General features: G+C 37.7%; 1 protein-coding gene across 3 annotated transcripts in view; it reads right to left on the reverse strand.

The window, feature by feature from the left end:
• CPNE4 (copine 4) overlaps window positions 1-20,184 on the reverse strand; it is a 227,611-nt gene that overhangs the window by 91,475 nt on the left and 115,952 nt on the right. For all 3 annotated transcript variants that reach the window (XM_027748558.2, XM_027748557.2, XM_027748556.2), the window contains exons 4-5: window positions 7,452-7,523; window positions 3,842-3,916 (exon numbers count right to left, since the gene is read on the reverse strand). In XM_027748558.2, coding sequence (XP_027604359.1) covers window positions 3,842-3,916; window positions 7,452-7,523 — 147 coding nt within the window. The remainder of the gene's footprint in view (window positions 1-3,841; window positions 3,917-7,451; window positions 7,524-20,184) is intronic.

Genomic DNA, 20,184 nt, shown 5'->3' on the forward strand with positions numbered 1-20,184 from the left:
CAGAGAGTGAGGATGCTGGTTGAATCACAGTGACACTAAAATCTACAGTCCACAGGGTTAAAAAAGATTGAGCTGCCTCTTCTCACACATAGGTATACTGACTGAAGCTGAGTAAAAGCTTAATATTAGCAGCTTTTTTATCAAACATGAATTTGATAAGTTTTTTGAAAGAAAACACCTGAAAATGATACATCCAAAGATTGCACCCTGGAGTGCAAAAGAATTCAGAAAGGAAACCAAGATTTCATATAAGACTCAAAATATAGTATCTTTCCCAGCTGAGTATCATAAAGCTGTAACAGTATCAGCACAAGGGAAGTAATTTTTAATATCTGGTTTTAACTATCAAGGTAATGCCACATAAATGGAAAGATTTTAATGCTGGATGATGGCTTATATCATTCCCCCTTTAATGCAAAAACAAGGCCTAATTCCTTTCAGAATTAAGGTACAAATAAAAAATCCTTGTATATTGAAGAAGCTTTGTGGTAAGTAAAAAATGACAAGCTGAAGAAACATTTGCTTTCATAGCTATTAACATTTTCAAAGCTTTTTGATTATTATGCTGCATCTAACAGCTTTGCTTTATCTCAAAAGAATATCCTCTGAAATGAGAATAGCTGCAATATAATGTTGTGCTATTTTAATAATATATAAATGATCAATATAATTAATTTGCTAGTGGTATAATGCACGTTGTTCTTTCAGTATGTGCAGCAGTAACACAGTAATAACACATGTACATAGCTTAACCTTTAAAATTTTATCTACTTCTGCTTCTAAGCACCTAGTTTGATACATCTTTTAGAGATTAATTTTCAGAGCATGACATTTTTTAGAATTCAGGTTTGGGGATTAAGGCAATGGTCCCTCAAAAAAGGGCTGAAATAGCCAAAAGACTAAAATTTTGAAAATTCTTCAGCAGCAAGACAGGGCATTTGAGGACTTTTTTGAGAGAGTAGTTTAATACTGGGGAACTATATAAAAAAGCAATATTAGCTTGTATTTTGCAGACATTTGCTGGGGAATCTTTCCCAAACAATAACCGTCTCTCACAGACTAGGAAAAGCAGTTTGCCTGCCTCAGTGCTCATAATTTATTATAGCTATCATAAAAAACATAGCTGCTTGTTATGGAAATTGTGACACAGCTATTAATGCAATAGAACCTTCCCAAAAGTTATTGTTCCACTGTGAAGTGTTCTCAATGGAAATCTTGAAACAAAGATGTGCCATCTGAGCTGACAGGGCTTCAATAAAACATGAAAATGCAGTAATATCTTCCAAACAAGCACTGCAATAAAAAATATAACCTTTATCTCTGCAAAGTCAGTTAACTAAAGGAAAGTTTCATACCTGTCACTTTCCAATAATTTTTCACTGAATGTTTTAGCCATCTCTCCAGGAAAAAATGAGCAGGCTTTACTTGTTTTGTAGCTTCTCTAAGATTCTTGCAGTTTTAAGTGGAGAGAGTAAAAGACCCTTAACAAACATATCCTGCCTGTTAAATTATACCAACGAATTTTGTTAAATCTTAAAAAAACCAACAATTGTTCACATATTTTTCCTTAGTGGAGGAAATGTATACATTTAAGGACCACAATCTAGATCCTCTTTCAAGGAGCTCTCCTTTAAAGGATGAAGGAAGGAATTTCCTGTCCATTCAATATACCACTGATGGTGACGGATAGAAAGAATTTATTTTTTTTTTATCCTGAAAGCACATACACGACATCTCCCCAACCCTTCCTTTATCCACAAGTTGTAGGATGTTAGGATTCTACTTGTCTTCTGCCACTCCCATAGCTACCAGTGCAGGAACCCCACAGCTTACAAAAGTGACCTTGTAGCAGAGCATGAATGACTTCCAGAGGCATCCTCTGTCATTCGGGAGAATCCAAGGCCATTTCCAGCCCTCAGGCTGTTTCTCTGACATTACATTTCTACTCAGGTGTTCACTTCTATGAGTAGGGAGAAGCATGCAAAACCATGCTTAGTATTTTATAAAATGGGCTCTTCTCAATTCTTTGATTTTTGTTTTGGTTTGGGGTTTTTTTACCTTTATGTGACATCAGAGCACTCATTCTTTTTCAACAGTGGCTGAACTATGCAATTTAAGCAATTTCAAACCTTAATAACAATAATTACTAATAGTGTCTTGCATCTACTGATTTCAAAGTTCATTAGAAGCCATACCAAAAGCTTTCTTATAGAAGAGGTGAGCCAATGTTCAGCAAGGTTTAGAGCTACATCTGTAGCTGGAGCAAATTGAAGACTTTCAACTGCAATAGGCTTCCAGTGATTTTCATCAGTTGAAGACAAGAGTTCTGATTCAGATAATACACAATGTGTCATTGCTTGAGTTGTACATTGCAACATCTGGGAATTGCTATTGGATGAAGCCCACCTTTACTGGACATGTTAAAATTGCAAGAACAACAATATCATTGCAATATTGATCCTTCTCAACTTATCCCCATAAAGTGTTTTAACCACTCCCTAAAGCTGTTGCTCAAACAACACTGACCTGGCTCAGAACTGCATTTTAGCAGTATACTTTTAATTTATACCAACAAGACCCATAAGCAATCATAACATTTACAGCAGATTACATTTTACATTTGTGGAAAAGCAATGGCCAAGTGGAATCTTATGTTGTGTATGTCCTCTCCTTTTTTCAGACGTGGCAACATGTGGAACAGTAAGAAACTTGAGTACAAGTTTGGAAATCACCTCTAAAGATGTCTGTCTAAAGAGAGGTTGTTAAATCTATATTTCGACACCTAAATAAACCACGCAGTTCAAACCCAGTAAGACTCCAGCAAGTTTGAAAGAAGAAGGTAATTCTTCTTTCAGACGAGAAGCAAAATCAGGTCCTGATCATTTATGATTGCTAATGATCCTGAACACAGTAAAGTTATTTACCTGTATGTTCTAAATAAATTTCAGTACTATCAACCTTTCTGTGTACCTTCTGCTTGCCTGAGATTTTCCAGTACTATAAACCAAAAACATTTTTCATAAGTTACAACTTCATCTTGAAAACCTGATTTATGTATCCAAAAGTAGTCTCACTGATTTGATTTTAAGGTACTCACATGTCAAAGGTTTACAAGCACACTCTTGGAGCATCACAATCCTAAACCTTTGTACAGTGTTACCATATGCTTCCAATTAGAAGCACCTTCATATATAAGAAGGGACTACATACCTCAAATAATTGTATGTCTGCTATTACACTGAAATAACAGAGGGTAGCTTACAAGGAGTCATCTGGATTTCTTGGGCTGTAAGTTGCTTGAGACGCTTATTATTAATAAATTGCTAAACAACAAAAGAAATTTTCAGAAAGAGGTACTCATTATAATCCTGAGTCATAACTGAGTCAGTGGAGAGTTTTCTTAGTAAAGAGGGACAAATTTTTTAACAGATACGCAAGAATCTATTTCTCATATTCAAGCTACATTTTGTTGAACAAAATGTCTATCATGACACTGCTGTTATGAAGTCTTCTAGCTTTATTTTAGAACACTTCAATGATATCATCTTAGACTACTAACAGAAAGTTCACTTCTCTAAGCACTTCTGATCTGTGGCATTTTACATAATTAAATTGTCTTGGTTGTAGTGTAATTAACTTGTCTTGGTTTTAATTAGATTCTCTTGAGTTTTTTTTTTTAATTACTTTGCAACTTGAGGAAAGCCTTATTGTGAACATTCATCTGAAAACCCTGATGTGTTTAATAACATAAGGCCAAGAATATCTGTCTGGGAAAATCTCATCAAATTGTATTTGCAGGCATTCTTATTTCTTTTGGTAAGGTTAATATCAAGCAGCTTACCTTGTCATCCAATTTCCGTGCGCTGAATGAAAGTTCAACGTAGTCATCATTGCCAGACAATTCCTCAGCGATCACCTAAATGGAAAGCTACATTTGAGCTTTGCATGGTGTAATGAAAGGGGAGAATGATGTCATTTTTCAGTGTGAAGACTGTAGACCCCATTTAGGAAACTGAACTGTGGTACAAGTTAATATGATTCTCTTTGTCATCAGGAAGGGCTGAGGGCATTCAGCGAATCCCACCCTCAGCTGACGGATGTCACCTTGTTAAGCCCACAAACCTGAATCACTTTGTGTCATGCAACTATGCCTTGTCAATCACCTGTCAATGGAGAGACATGAAAATCTATCAGGGATCCCTTTTCTCTGACCAAGTACTTCTCAGATTGGACAATGGAGAATTCTACAGTCTCACAGTGTCCAAGGGGACAAAAATGCTATACAAGACTTGTATTATATGGGTCTAAAGCCCACTTATTTTTATGGTGCTTCAGCATCATTTGGCAAGCTAAATGGGAAAAGGAGTGAAGTCACTTGTCCTTAGTTGCCATGAAAGCCACATCTACAGTAGGAGAGTTCTGGTATAGTTTTTCCGCAATAACTACATTGGCGAAACCATTTACTGTAGAGTGAGTCAGAAGAAAGTAATACTAAAATATTATAGTGTGATTCTTTCAGATGGTGTAAGTATGCTGATAATGATGTCAGCCACTGTGCTGTGCAACATTAAAAACCAAACCAAAGCAAAACATAACCAACCAAAACAGCCTTCCTGAGTAAGACATTAAAATGCTTCAGGGGAGAGAATGTATTAAGCAAACCTGGGATACTTCACTGAAAAATGTTCTTCGAAACAGACCATATTATATTCTATTTGACAGCTATAAAACCTTTTCCCTATTGTGAATATTCTCCCCAGAGATTAAATCTCCAAAAAAAACAGTTTTCTCGGTGTTTCATGTCCATGGCCACACACCTGGCAGCCATGTCAGGTCCCCAGCCAGGCTCTGACTGTCTCCACTGCAAGGACTCAAGGTCCTTGGGGAACCACTGGGACACCCCAACTATTCTTCAAACCAGCTTGGCAGCTGGCAGCAGCTATTAACTGCACCCCAAAACAGAGGGTTTTGGGGTCCCAAATATGGGGTCCTCATCAGAGATGCACATATTTCAGGAAGGGCAGCAGCTGCCAGAAGCAAAAGACACAAAGGAAAAGAGAGGTAGGAGGTGTCAGAGGCCACCCTAAAGAAGATCCAGGAGGAGGCATGGAGAAGAGGACGCTGTTGGGAACACAGCTGGAGATTCAGTCTCGGAAGGATGAGCTCCATTCTGGAGGAGGCACCTCTGAGAGTGGACTCCCACAGGTAAGCCTACACCGGAGCAGACGTCCTTGAAGGGATTGTGGCACGTGTGTAAGCTCAGAGCAGAGCTGAGAAAATGAGTGAAAAACAAAGAGCAGCAAAAAAAAAAAATCACTGTTTTCTGATCCTGACCTGTGCCACCTGTCACCTCACCAAAGGGATTGAGCACAACGTGCAATGAAGGCAAAGGGAATGGAGACTATGAGGAGGCAGGAGAGGTGTCTGAAGTTGATCACAAGGAAGGGGAAGGAAACTTATTTTCTCTAAGAGGTTTTTTTTTTCTTATTTGTTTCTCAGTACCCGAATCAGTAGAAGCTTACGCTGATTGGCAAAAAATTAAATTAAGTAAAATTCCCTGAGTTGAGACTATTCTGGCTGGGACACCTCACAGCAGTGAGCTGTGGTGCTTCTCCGTGCAAAATATTTACATGCAGCCTCTTCCAGGCAAACGTGAGCTTGCTGGAAATTTGGCCTGTAGAGTTTGACACATTTCTCTTCCATGTAGTCTGGTGGTTTAAAAGATATCGTTAAGCTGTATAGGACCAACAGTGCTGTGGGATTTGTACACCAAGTTTCACAAATACTTTTAACTGAAAATAATGAACCTGCTCTTAAGAAGTTTTACATACTTCTAACTGCAGAAGCTGAACTATGTTCTTTTGCACCAACAGCCGTATTATAAAATTGTGTGGATGAGACATTACACAGTCAAAGGGCTAATAAAATTTCAGTAAAATATGCCAAGACAGGACCTTTCAAAATCCTATGAAAAACTCACAATTCAGTACACCGAACAAGTTAGGAAATTAGTATGTGTAACTTCCATGCTTGACAGTATGTCCCCAGGTCTAGAAATAATGATAAATAATCTGGTTTTACTTATTCTGTTGAGACACCAAAGTTTTCACACAATATTTTTTGTCTGTGTTCAGTTTCTCCCATTTGAGTAAAGTCAACTTGCTCTTTAGTACTGCTGGTGAGAAGCCAAGGTCCCGTATTTCATGGTTATCATCCAGTGTTAGGCCAGCAGGGACTATTTTCTCTCATCTTCTGTTTATTACAGTGATTTAATTTTTGCCAGAACACTCCACTAACAAGCCTAATGATTTAGTTGTACTAGAGGATTTGTGTTTGCACAAGATTAAACTTCTTTTTGTTCCTTAAAGAACAGGAGCGGAGTCCAGATCACCACAGGGATGGATGAGATTAAGTATGCCCAGATACGACCCAGTAGCCAAACCACACCAAGTTATTTAGGGAGCAAAACTCTCTCCTGGTTCTATTCAGCCAGAGGAGTGGGGAATTCCTTTCCAACCTCAGATCAAAAATGAATTTACTGTATGCATTTAAGCAAATTCATTTGCAGCCAAGCACCAAGGAAGATATCTAAGAAATAAAACCTCCTGGGCCATCTGAAAGCATTATTTCTCACAGTCTTCTGTCTCTTCTGTGGTCCAAGGTAGAAAAAAAATCCAAGCAATTAAGCCAAAGGAAACCCATCTGGCTTACTGCACATCAAGGAAAAAAATACTTCTCAACCCCGAGAGGCAACAGAGCAGAGATCCCCAAAGCAGAATATTTTATTATAGCTTTTGTCTTAATGCAGAGCTGCAAATGTCACAAGCATGCAAGGTTCAGTGCAGACAAGATTGATCTCCCAAACAAACTAGCACAGAGAAGGATGAAATAGAGGTAATACACTGATTTGCAGATTTCAAGATACACATGGAGGTATAACAATACAGCCCATAATTGCATTACCACACAGCTAAAACTAGTCTCATCAAACTTTGGAAGTTGCTGGGTGTATGTGTGTACTTTTTAAGTTTGGGGTTTTTTTATTTTTTTCCCACCCTTTTTTTTCCTAAGAACCTGGAAAAAATACAAGTGAAAATAAACATTAAGCTCCTTCATGTGTCAAAGCAGGTCAAATGAATTTCTGAATGTTCTAGTTCTTCAACTACAAGTATTCAAGCGGCACAAGTTTCTTGCTGTCATCCAATTACCTTAAAAGTGGTGGTAGTAGTAGTAAATATTGTGGCTTTTGTACAAATCATACATTATTTGTTGCCATTTCCTTACATCAAACGTTTAGCAGAAACAGTACAAGTAATCAAATAAACAACTGAAATACATTTCTCAATCAAGGGCTGTTCTGGTGACTTAGCAGGATGCTTTTAGGGAAGAATTAGTCACATTAGATGTTTCTAAATAACAGGAAAACAAGAGTGTATTTAAGATTGACTTACTGTTATAGATGACTTTCCTGCTGTGTTGCCGTGTTTGAGTAAGGACTTGGAGAGTTTCCTCTGAGAAACAATCTGCACAAAAATAAAAACAAAGGGGAAAATAATTAGAATCTCTAGTAAATACATGCTTTATTGTGATTTCATTGTTTGCTTTTGTATCGAGCGCGTTTCTCAACTCACAATCAGCACAGTAAGACCGTGACTGAGAAGAAAAGTTTCCCCGGAAGCCTGCAGACAGGATGCAATGGAAGATAAAAACAAACGGTTGGGATCAAGCAGAATGAGGAGGACACAATTCACAGAGTTGAACAGAACAGTGAAAAAGACATTATAGATTTTCCTCAAGTATTGCAGTGACGGTGACAGAGCACAGAAGTAAGGTTTAAACATACTTAAAAGACAATAAGAAGGGAGAATCTACAGAGATACCTCCAAACTAACTTATTTTTATAGGAAACTGAAATCTGTTTACAAAGAGAAGGCATTTATTTTATTTCAAAATATCAACAGCTCTAAATTCAGGACAGAAGCAAGCAATCTGCCCCACAGTTCTAGTTCCAAAATTGTCTTCTTTGCTTTACCAGGTACCGGACCTCCCGTAGAACTCAGCATTACAAATGAACTTGTTCATTAACAAAATTATAAATGAACTTCAAATAAATGTTATCAGAGTGATACTGACAAAGATGTTATTTGCCATATCAGTAATAACTAAAATTCCCTTATAATTTTGAAACATTTAAAACTAGATAAATAAAAATATAATAGCACAATTGCTAGGCTACAGTGATGTTCCAGCATATTAAGTCCCTCTTCTTTGTAAACTTAATGCTGTATCAATTTATTTTTAATTGGAAAACTTCAAAATGTAGACAGATGTTAAAGTAGCTCAAAACACAGTTTAGAAATCACAATATTATTTTTAATGTGACAAAACTGTAGTAGGATTGTGCTGTGCAGATACTGAGAAAAGATTGCTGTGTCCTAGGAGAAACCCTAGCCTCTTGAAAGTTGTTTTTATGCTAGAAATAGTCCTTTCCACATCCAACATTACTTGAACAACTTCATAGGATAAACATGTTTGGCAAAACATGCCTGGGTATCATACACATTTCAGCAATAAAGCACATCGGTAGGTAATGGCCAGAGCTGGAGGAGTGAGTAATGCAAAGTTGCAGCCAGGCAAAAAAAAGGGCTGTGAGACAAGCGTGAATAGGATGATTTTAGCCTGACATCACCACACGGAAACATGTTTGTCCTGCCCATCAGTTTGCTGAATTGAACAGAAAAGCAAAGGCAGCACCTCAGATTACCCTCAGCTACTATTTTGATGGAAGTAGCAAGACAGAAGCAAGTTTTAAACAGGCTTTAAATATGAGATAGGAGAACCATCACAGGCCTGGACAGCACATCCAGAATCACTGTGTCCAGCTTCTCATTTCTACTGCAGCTATACCTGGCAGATGTGTGTCTAATTAGAGGCAGAGGGAAATACCCTCTTCTGTAAATTTATTACTCTATTCATTATCCTTACTGTAAATATATTTTCCTAACAGCTAATCCAATTCTCTGCAGTTTAAGTCCATTATTTCCACCTAACGCACCATGAATAAGCAAAATAATCTTTTCCCCTTTGTCCTTCAGGCAATCTTTATATCTGAAGACTCTCCATAGTCTTCTTTACTACAGAACCTGAGTTTGTCCTATCTTTCCTTTTTGACCAAATTTTGTAGCCCTCAAACCATTCTCTCGATTCTCTGATGAGCCTTCATGGACTGGTCCATAGACACTCTTACAATAATGCTCAAAATTGTGTATAATAGCCCTGGTCCTTCCTATGCAAGAAGAGCTTCTCATTTCAAGGCTGACACACTTCAGAATTGCATTTGACTTACTTAAAGAACACTACGATACTGTTAACTAAGGATTATTTTTTGACCATTTTGCATTGCCAGCTGTTTCTTACCCTGCATTTTTACACCTGGCTATTACTTAAGTGAATAATTTAACACTCCTTTTTTGATTGCCTTCCATAAAGCAGTTTGCTGCCATCATCTCACTCAGTTTTCCAAATTAACTTTTGGATTTCAACACTAGTGTTGATCAGTGGTACCAACAGACAGAAGCACAAGTAAGGTTACAAGTACTGCCAGGATTCAGAAGTCCTTTTTCTTCCCTAGCATCTTGGAAATACTTTTTGCTGTGACCACTTAATTTGCCCATACATAAGTTGTACATTCAAGTGCAAATCATTGTACTCTGGTGAACAATGAGGTGCAATTTAAAAAACTTTGTTTGAGATTCTCAGATGGCAGGTAATACAGAAATGTGACAGACTATTCTTAATATATTATTAAACTATGGGTTGTGTACCAACTAGACAATGAATTATGGCAGCTGGGGAGCAGAGTCCATTCATCTCTATGATCTCTCCTCCTTTCCCCAGATGCACAGACAACTTTGTAAAATACATGAAGTTTTTCCACTGAAAGCTGTGGGTATTTCTACCAGAAGCTTCTTCAGATATCTTATATATATATAGCCATGGCATGAGATAGACCTTGGATGGGAACCTGCCCTTCAGCTAGCCTCCTTTAGAGATAGCAGGACTTTCCCTCCCCTAAACTACCCAAATATTTACAGCTCCCTTTGCAGCTTTCAAAAGGGTCACAGCTTTCAAGAGACAGAGGCTGAAGCTCAGGAGCTCCTATGCAGGTGGCAGATAGATGGCTTGCAGTTCCAGAGAAGATAATTTATTCTGACATTCTCATTAGTAGACCGCATTAATAACACTCACTCTCTAAGCCATTAGCATCACTGTGACACAGTAAGCACTCTGCACATGTAAATATGTGTATTTGGGTGCAATCGTTTACCAGTTTTTAATTAAGTGGCCAATAAAATGAATCCTCCATCTGGCAACAATGTGCCAACATTGTTGCCTCAAACTGTCATTGCAAAAACTGTCAAGGAAGCAGTAGCAGTAGCAGTAAATTGCTGTTTTTGTTCATGCACTGTACAGACCAGGTCTCCTTATTAAAAGAACCATTTTTATGGAAGCCATCAATTATCTATCCTATTATTTGTTAACGTATCAATGTAAAACTTCTTCTGAACATTGTCATAAAAAGCATTTTCTGACCTGATTGGCAGAGAGCAAGTACTAAACAACGATAACTTGAGGGCTAGGAAGCATTAATCTAAGTTCAGAGTTACAGTGATGGCTGAACTGGCAAGATGTCTTACAAGAATTTAATTTACTACAGGTCTTTCATTTGTCAGGAGTCTTTGGTTTGACTCCGATTTCAAAAACTCGCAAATTAAAACTTCAGCTTCAGAGAAAAAAGGGTTTTGTCCAAAAGTGAAGTGTAGAAGTTCTTTCTAAAACACAAATGGTAGAATCCAACCACAAATGGTTCAGCCCTAGTAAACCGCATTACACTTCCGGAACATGTATTTTCATGAACATTTTATTAGAAACATGACCAATCAGTGAACAAATGGATGTAGAAACCTGTCCTAGTTGAGGCTGGAATAGAGTTACTTTTCTCCTTAGTATCTGGTATAGCACTGTGTTTTGGATTCAGCAGTCCTTTTTGGTGCTCAGTGTGGGGCTCTTAAAATAAGACCTCAGAGATTTCAGAGGTGAGACTAGGAGAAGTGAAGTTTATTTGCAGCTACAGACACATACAAACTACTACCCAGTTCTGGTCTAAGAGTGCCACATGTCCAATAAAACATATCATACTGAATATGTTTGAAAGGTGTGGAAATAGAACAGAATGTAAAAGCCACTGCTCTGTTTCTGAGAAGGATGTGCACATTAAGTTATTCCTATTTACCAATACGCAATCATTGCAACAGAACATCATCTTGATTAGTTTTCTGATCTCTGGTGCTAAGGGCTATCAGCTCTGTGGTAAGATGGGGGTGGGAAATTCCCTTAAAGATGACCTTAATTTGCCTTATTACAGGCAAGCCTACATAGGTTAAGGACAGGTCTGGACAGATGCTCAATATTGCTGTAATGAAATCTGGATTCACATCACCATTTGATCTTATTTCCAATTTAAAATATATAAAAGATGCTTTGCTTTTTTATTATTATTTTAAAAGTATAAACAGACGCAAGACTCTCGACAAAAGTACCAAGGCGCTGACACCAGCTGTGTACCATGCACTGCTCAGCAGTGACTCAGAGACAAGGACTCTGATGAAGGTTTGCTCTCTCCTATGCCTGAGTCGTGACTAATCAGCACTGTGTAAGATGAGCTGTGAAATGTAATGACCCATTTTACCTGGCTTGTTTAAGAAACTTTTAAAATATATTTCTCTATGTGGTCCTTTCTTAACCAAATATAGGGATGAGTTTCAGTAATATCATACAGAATTCCCAATGTTCATAAATCAAGCTAATGAGAAGATTTCAATTTAGCTTTTTAACCAAATTATTTGAAAAGCATTGATTCGGCTTTGCAAGGTGACAGAAGTCAAGTGTCTCAAATTCTTTATTGGGACTGGCCTCTTCTGCATATTGGACTTTCTTACAGGAACCCCAAATTTGGCTATTTAGACAGTCAGATTAAGCACAAATTTCCCTCCACAGTACACAACTTGAAGAATTCTTTGTATCTCTTCCTTGCCAGCTGGGATTGCCAGACAAGTAGCTTTCATTTCCTAGCACTTCTATGTTAATTTCTCTCCCATATGCATTATTCCTGTTATATGGACTTGCACAGTTGCTTAACTTCCTTCTAGCCTTCTAGACAACCTAACTCTCTCCAGGACTGCAAAGAGTACCAAGTTACATTTTAGTAGCATTTTTCCCTTGATCCAAATGCCTTTTACAAAGATTGAATCTTCATGATAAGATGCATTCAAGTGCCTGGAGAAGCAATCTCCCACCAGACAGTATGCCCTAGAGCCACACTGATATATTAAGGAAAGAAAAATAGCAATCATACTCTTTCAAAAAAAAAAGTCTCTCTTGAAACTTTCACCAAGCCTTAAGTTGTGGTTGAACCCCAGCCAGCAGCTAAGCCTCACACAGTCACTCGTTTACTCCATCGCAGTGAGACGGGGGAGAGAATCAGAAGAGTAAAAGTGAAAAAAACTCCTGGGTTAAGACAAAGACAGTTTAGTAGGTAAAGCAGTCAGGAGTTCAGTCACCTGCAGGAAAGCAGGGCTCCATCACATGTAACAGTTACTTGGGAAGACAAAACACCATCATTCCGAACCTCGTCCCTTCCTTTTTCTTCCACCGGTTTTATAAGCTCAACATGACACTATATGTGGTATGGGATATCCCTTTGGTCAGTGGGGGTCAGCTGTCTCAGTTGTGTCCCCTCACAAATTCTTGTGCACCCCAAGCCCACTCCCTGGTGGCAGGGGATGAGAGGTGGAAAATGCCTTGACTCTGTGTAAATGCTGCTCAGCAATAACAAAAACATCCCTGTATTATCAACATTCTTCTCAGCACGAATCCAAAACAGAGCCCCATTCAAGCTACTACTAAAAAAATTAACTCTATCCCAGTCAAAACCCAGTTAAAACCAGCACACTTTCCAAAAATCTCCAAATTCTTCACCAGACATCTAAGTGTGCTCCAGTGGATGTTGAACCCTGATTAGCTCTGTGGCTTAATATGGTTTCTAACTCAACAAGCATTGTAGGGATTTCCAATATGGGAAAACAGCAAGAAATGGACATTGTTACCATGGTGGGAAGGAAGCCACGGGAAAAGTAAGGAGGAGCAGTTCCCTAGGGCAGAAAGAGGAACTTGAACAAAGGACAAAAGGAACTAATGTTGCTAATAGGTAAAAATAATATAATACTGTAGGTAGCAGCAAGGACTCACAACCTAAATGAACAATTGCAGCCTATTGTGTAAAAGGTATAAAAAGCCTGCTGAAATAATTAATAAATGTCTTTGCTTTCAGCATCATGCGAAGTCCGTGTCCCTAATTGCCACGAAGCATTACCTTCCCCTCCTACCCTGGGCACTACTTCAATTTATATCTTTCCAAACTGCAGTTGAACTGCCTCTCTAGATGTATAATGACCACTGCAAGCTCTCAGGCTTGTCCATGGTTTTGGCATCATGTTAGCTCATGCACCAGTGCTCAGCTTAAACATCATGAACACTCCAGTTGCTTTTGGACTGCTAATCCACGCATCTTTAGCTGTGATACTAACTATGATCATCTACTGAACCTCTCTGAGCTAATTTTCTTATCTCTTTTTTTTGCTCACACTCTACATGTGCTTCCCAAGTGGCATATTTCACTCAGCTATCAGCATCTTTTTTTAAACATGGCGCTACTTTGTTTACAGCAGTGTGTACACATCCCTGTGCTGGCATTTGTCAGGCCAGCTTGGAAGGACATTCTACCCAAACTGCATTTCTCTGTGATATAATGACTTACAGTTCACAGTACCACAGATCTGCTTCCTCCTCTCTCCTTAAACCTCAAGCAAGGGCTAACTCTGTGCCCTGAAGCTGTCTTTTCCAAGCATTTGGTCTCAATTTTTAATTATGATTTAGTGTCTTAAGATGGGCTCAGTTAATACCCCAAACTGACAAGACTGGGTCTTCAACCTTACATCAGCCTTCCATATTTTCATTTTATTTTTCTCAGTTTAGAAAAATGAACAAACATTAGGGATTCTTCAAATTCCTCTAATACAGTGTCAGTTGTCCTTCTCCAGTTAAATTAACTAATAGCTGTTGAAACAGTAAAGACTTCAAACCAACTTTAAAAGATGTCTGTCTCTACCTTACCGTCATCCTCTTTGCACCCCGCTGCTTGCAGAGAGAGAATGAATGCTATTCAAGCCTTCTTTGGGAGGAACTACTGTATTGGGTCTTTCAATCTCTTAGGTTGTGGTATTTTTGCTTGTACCGTGTTGTGCATTCCTTGGATTCAAAAAGTGAGACAAGTACTTGTGAAACTTCAGCCTCCAATTTCAGACTGCTCAGCATTGTACAGCAACCTGCCTTTCTAAAGCAATAGTTGGCTCGAGTAAGATTTCCAGAGCCTCCTGAAGTTACAGCTTATTTAATTGTTTGCTACTAAAGGTGCTTAAAATGCACAGTTGGCCTAACCTAAAACATGTTTTATCTGAGTTCTGTTCCTTTCTTGACAAGCATTTGCTATCTGGCCAAGCTGGGGCAGAGATTTTAAAATATACAATTAAAATGACTTGACTGTGCTCAGAAAAATCATTTTTATCCTTGATGCATAGGAAGACAAGGATTCTGTGGCATCTAAAACTCAGGACATAACCATATCAAATGTATTTACCAGTTATGCTATGTACTCTCTTAAGGTCTCCCCTTTTAACATAGAAGTAAGTACAACCCTTAAAGCACCTTTTTCACAGCTATGAGGTCTCCCAAATGAAGGACTGCAATACTTTCATGATATTGCTCTAAGTAGAATGATACAATCAGAGTGACTAGACAAATGATTGGAGAGTTAATGTTTATCAAAAGAATCTTGGAGCTTTGTAAATTAAAATATTAGTGCACTCTTACTATAATACGTCAAATACTGTAAGCTTCTAAACACTCACAGATAAAATATTAGACCTTAATGACATTTCACCCATGTAGGTAAATAACAAAAGACCAATTTAAGCGTAGGCAGCAGAACTGAAGTAGCTCTGGCTCACAGTGTAAAAACTCTCTCTCGTTCTTCACGCATTCGTCCTTAGCCTGTTTTTTGAAAAAGCAAGATTTGTACAACTCTGATGTGCTCATGTTTGTCTTGCTATCTATCCCCCAGCTGCTTTTGAACCCACCTAATATTTTTCATGAATGGTGGCAGTTAGTCACAGATGCATCAAGCATGGTACACTTCAACATAAAGAGAGACCAGATAGTACGTAAATGCCAGTGACCTTACTTCACTCTCGTGGAAAAAAGGTTTGGGGGATGAGTCACAGATACCAAGAAATCCCTTCAAGAGAACTAGTTCAGATGTACAGGTCAATAGGAATTTTCATTCTAACTGTTCACAGAATTCCTGTTTCTTGGTAGAGCCAGTTTTAGTGTTATAATCATCCTCTCTGTACATATGATTCTTTATGTACCGCACACCCTTCTCCAAGATTTCTTTTGTTCACAACACTACTGTTAAGCTCACAGTCTATTTACAGCTGAATTATACCTCTCCCTGTCTTTGTGAAACCTGAACCTGAAAATAGTCAATTGAAACAGAAGACTGAGAAAAAAAGATATCTCTATTACAAGAGGCTTAATGTTATTACAGGAAATAGCTTATCAATAGCATAAAAAGTCATTGAATTTAATTAGTATGCAGAGTAGCAGCCCCTTTAGAATTAGTCATAATAATAACTCATTATAATAGCAAACTAAATTTTAAATTATTTTTCTAAAGACGGCTACAGTAATTCATACAAAAAGATAAAGCATGTAAAAACAAAGCAGTACAAACTGTACAAGTAATTCCATTAACTTTGGTAAAATTCATCTAGAACTGAAAATCTTACAGCTTCAAAGAGGTTGCAGTGGTAAACCACGAGTTTTCTGGGGATAACTGAGGTGTTGAAAGGGTTTGGTAAGGTTAGGGAGAGTGCTGCATTCATGAGTTGCTTGTGCTCTGAGTCAGCCCTGGTAGAAAATGACATTCACATCTGATAAAGTACACTATTCATCCCACTAATGAATAGAGCAACTTCATTTGGAGGAGACCAAAGGCCAAGTATTTAAAGGTACCCAGATGCCTAAGGAGGCATACAGACACCTAATGAGATTTAGGAATTCATATACTTCGAAAAAAACTGGTCCTATGTCTTTTGCACAGAAGCAGTTGACAGTCTATTAAACAAATATTCTCATACAGACTACTTCAGTTTAATTAATTCAGGTGCAATCATGGATCTTTTAGCCTTTCTCTAATTCAAGAGCAAGGAGATTTGCAGTTGCTGAAACTGAACTAATAATCAGTCAGCATTTTCAAGTGCATAATCTGCTAATGGCATATATTATCAAAAGCACACAAGAAACAATTATACTCATTACTGAGAAGGAAGATTTCCAATCTAATTTGTACACAAGTGTGTGTATGGGTAATATTAAATCTCAAAATAATACTTGAAAAGGTTCTTGACAGGAAAAAATTTACAACTCTGCCGTTTTCTTCTGCTACTAGTTGAGCAAGTAAGGGAGTAATGACATTTTAACACATCTGTAAATTAAAAGAAACTAAATAAGGAATAGAATCCCAAATCCGAAAATGGCAAAGATTAGCTGCAGTAAGTACTGAAAGAAAAGCCACAAAGGCTACACCGACAAAATATGTCACAGAGAATAACCCAGCCCACAAAGCTGGGGTGATTCACAGCATTTAAGAAATAACAACTTTACTGGTTCCCATAATTTAATGACATGGCAGGCACAGCTGAGCAGTAATCAAGAATGTCTTGGCAACATGAGTTTGTTTAGTTCTCATCAGAAAATGTTTATTCATTGAAATAATTTTTGTGAGTTCTTAAAGAATAGATTAAAACTTCAGGGTGAAACTTCAGAGGAAAAAGTCTTTCTAAGCCATCCTCCTGACACGTCATTCCTGTGTGGTTAAGTAGTTAACTTTGGCTATTAGAAAGTTTGCACCCTTACTGTACTAAATGATGCAATTTTAATGTTCTGTAAATTTTATGGAATATGAAACCAAACAATTCCAATAAGAGAGCTTTAGAATCTCAGAACATATTAAGGCACTAACACATTAGATGGTCTTTAAGGCCGCTTCCAACCAAGACTTTTCCAGGATTCTAAGAATCTAATTTCACAAATATGCTTCCAATTAAGAATAATCTTTGTGAGGTTACAAGAACAACACAGTATAATTTCCTTGCTTAAATAGCTACCATATGATTGTACAACTTAATTGCTAAAACCAGTATTATTAGATATTAGTTTTATGCAGTTACTCAGAAATTAACTCTAGGATGGAAAATAATAACATTTTTTTAAATGTACAGGTTTTAGTTATGCACTTTAGCCTACCTTTTAACAACGTCACTTTACTTAAGCAGTACAGCACGGTCAGCTTAATTGCTTGGAGTATGGTACATTTCTTGATGTAAAGTTCCTTAAGAAACTTCATTTTATAAACAACTTATAATTGCAGACCATTATTTTAAGATTTTACTACTAACTGAGGAAAATTTGTCTGCACTTTCAACTTTACTACCTTCTGTAATATTTTAGGGTTTTTTTGATCTGGCTGTCATTCCAACTATACAGAACATATTTGTTAACATTCTGCCAATCTGCACATTACCAGGAAACTCAAGAAGCTGGAAAACTGGAATGTAGAAAGAGCATTTCTGAGTGGAAGGAACAGACTTTTAGTACTTAAAAACACACAAAAATGTTTCCCCCAAACACCTCACACCAAACCTCTTCCAGTCAAACCCTTCAAGAGATAATCTCCTATTATTTTATTTGAAAAGGTAACTTTTGAACATGATGGACAAGATAAATCACTTCAAGGAAATGTCTCTATTTAGGACACTAACGTTTTCCTAATTATACCCAGCAGGTATCTATCCACAACCATTTATTCTACTGTGTTTAAATGCTGTGGCACAGGAAATGCCTGTCGATGCATTTACTCTTTGCATCCAGGTATAACTGACTGCATGCCAGGATGCTTTTAACCACAGTATTTACGAGTAGAGGCACAGAATTGAATTGCCATGGCAAGAGTAATAGAACTAAATCTTGCTGCACATGTAGTGGGATGTCATCAGAGTGTATTGGTTCAGGGTCTAACAAGTCACTGCTCGCTATCACACAGATTTATTTGAGTATTTGGGAGGAGATTACTGACACCTTCCAAATTAATGCATTTCTCCATTGTTTGCATCCAAGATCCCAAATTTCCAACACACTTGTACCCATCTGGTAGGGTACATGCAAGACTGAGATCAGAAGAAAGAAAACTCACTCCACTCTGTCCGCTTACTTTATAACTACGCTATTGCCTTTCCCAGCATTTATTATTCCTATTAATTTTGTTTTAGGTAAGAGTATTACATGATTTGGGCAAACATGTAGGTTTACTTCATACCTAAGTGATGATCTATAAACAGGTACAGGTAGCAGTGAATCTCTTATAGATCAATTATTACCTAGAAGAGAGCATAGAAGTTGGCACTTACGGAGAGGTGGGAGGGGAGTCAGTTTTTCAGACTATGCCCAAAAATCGACAGCCTTCCTTGATGTCTCAGATAAGGTCTACTTGAACTGGGAAAGTGAATTTAGAGACATTTTGACATAAAATCCTGTTTTATTCAGGCATTAGAGTGATGTAGAACAACAAATTTATGTCAAATTTATCTCAAGAAAAGCCATGGCTCTATTATCATAATGAAAAAAATATGCTGTAATTACACCAAACAGCTAACCATGAGCGTAAGCTCTGTATGTACAGACTATCTTGCAGGATTTTCAATGCTGGCTTTACTTGAATGACAATTCCAGTGTTACTATTTTTATATCAGTTGAGGAATCATATAAAGGTAATAAACTAGAAAAGGAGGGGAAGGAACACCACAAAAAAGATTTAATATGAGATCAGAGTCCTCCAGGCTACATTACTGTGAATAGAATTCACACTGTTATTATTTTTGCTTGGTTACCATTAAAATTACACTGCAACCAACCCAGCTGTGTGCTATTTATAGAGATCAAATCATTATAAAGACATTTATGCTACAGGCAGCAGCAACGACATTTTTCCCTCCCTTCATTTTCAAGCCAATTAAGAGAGAAGAACATTATAATAACATTTTTCTTTGTTTCCCATTCTCTTTGGTCTTATAGGATAGCTTATTTTCATTAAGACACAAGAATTCTGTCAAAAGGAACAGACTTTACAGAGCACTGTAAATACCCTAAATACCAACATCTTCATATTGAGATTTCAATTTAGTAAATGCATACATTTCATACTATTTCACTCACTGGGAGAGCTTTTCCTCATTCAGCATTTGCCCAATAGCTCTGGGGAAAAAAATCAGTGATTCATGTGCGGTGAGGCTGAGGTAGGAACAACAAGAGGTGAGAAAACAGGAAACAAAAGCTTTGCAGCATTTTCCATGACAAACTACTATGTTCAGAATACAAACTTCTGTGGAAGCACTGCAAAGCGTAATCTAAACAAAAGCACTGCCTGCTCTCATCACACAAGGTGGAGATTGCGTGATGGAGGGCGCGGAGAGCAAATTTACACTCAGTTCAGTGAAACTGAGACCATCCTTGGCATTGAGATTATGGACAAAGCAGAAATCTGTGTTATGAAACGCTGCATGACAAAAATGCTGCCAGTTAGAAATAAACTGTGATACCTGGGACACTGTAGTGTGCCACCAGTCAGCAGTATGGGAACTCACTACAGATCTGGCTCTGATGACCTCTAAATATCAATACTGTGAGTAGGACTTCTGACCTTCAAACTTAGCAATTTAAAAAGTTAGCTATCTATCCTAAACCAGCTGTCTAGACTCTCCCGACAACTGATGAGGAAAGACAGGTATCTCCTGAAGACAATTTATCCTAATCTGTGATGGCTCTCTCAGGTAGAACAAATCAGCTGTTGGAACTGTCTGTTTCTCTCCACTGAACTAAAGATGGAAATCAGAAGAGTAACTTAGTCTAGACACCTAACTTCAGGATGACTGAGAGTCAGAGAAATGAATC

This window comes from Pipra filicauda, unplaced genomic scaffold (genome assembly GCF_003945595.2).
Source record: "Pipra filicauda isolate LSUMZ 115617 unplaced genomic scaffold, ASM394559v2 scaffold231_size1239837_pilon, whole genome shotgun sequence".
NCBI lineage: Eukaryota > Metazoa > Chordata > Aves > Passeriformes > Pipridae > Pipra > Pipra filicauda.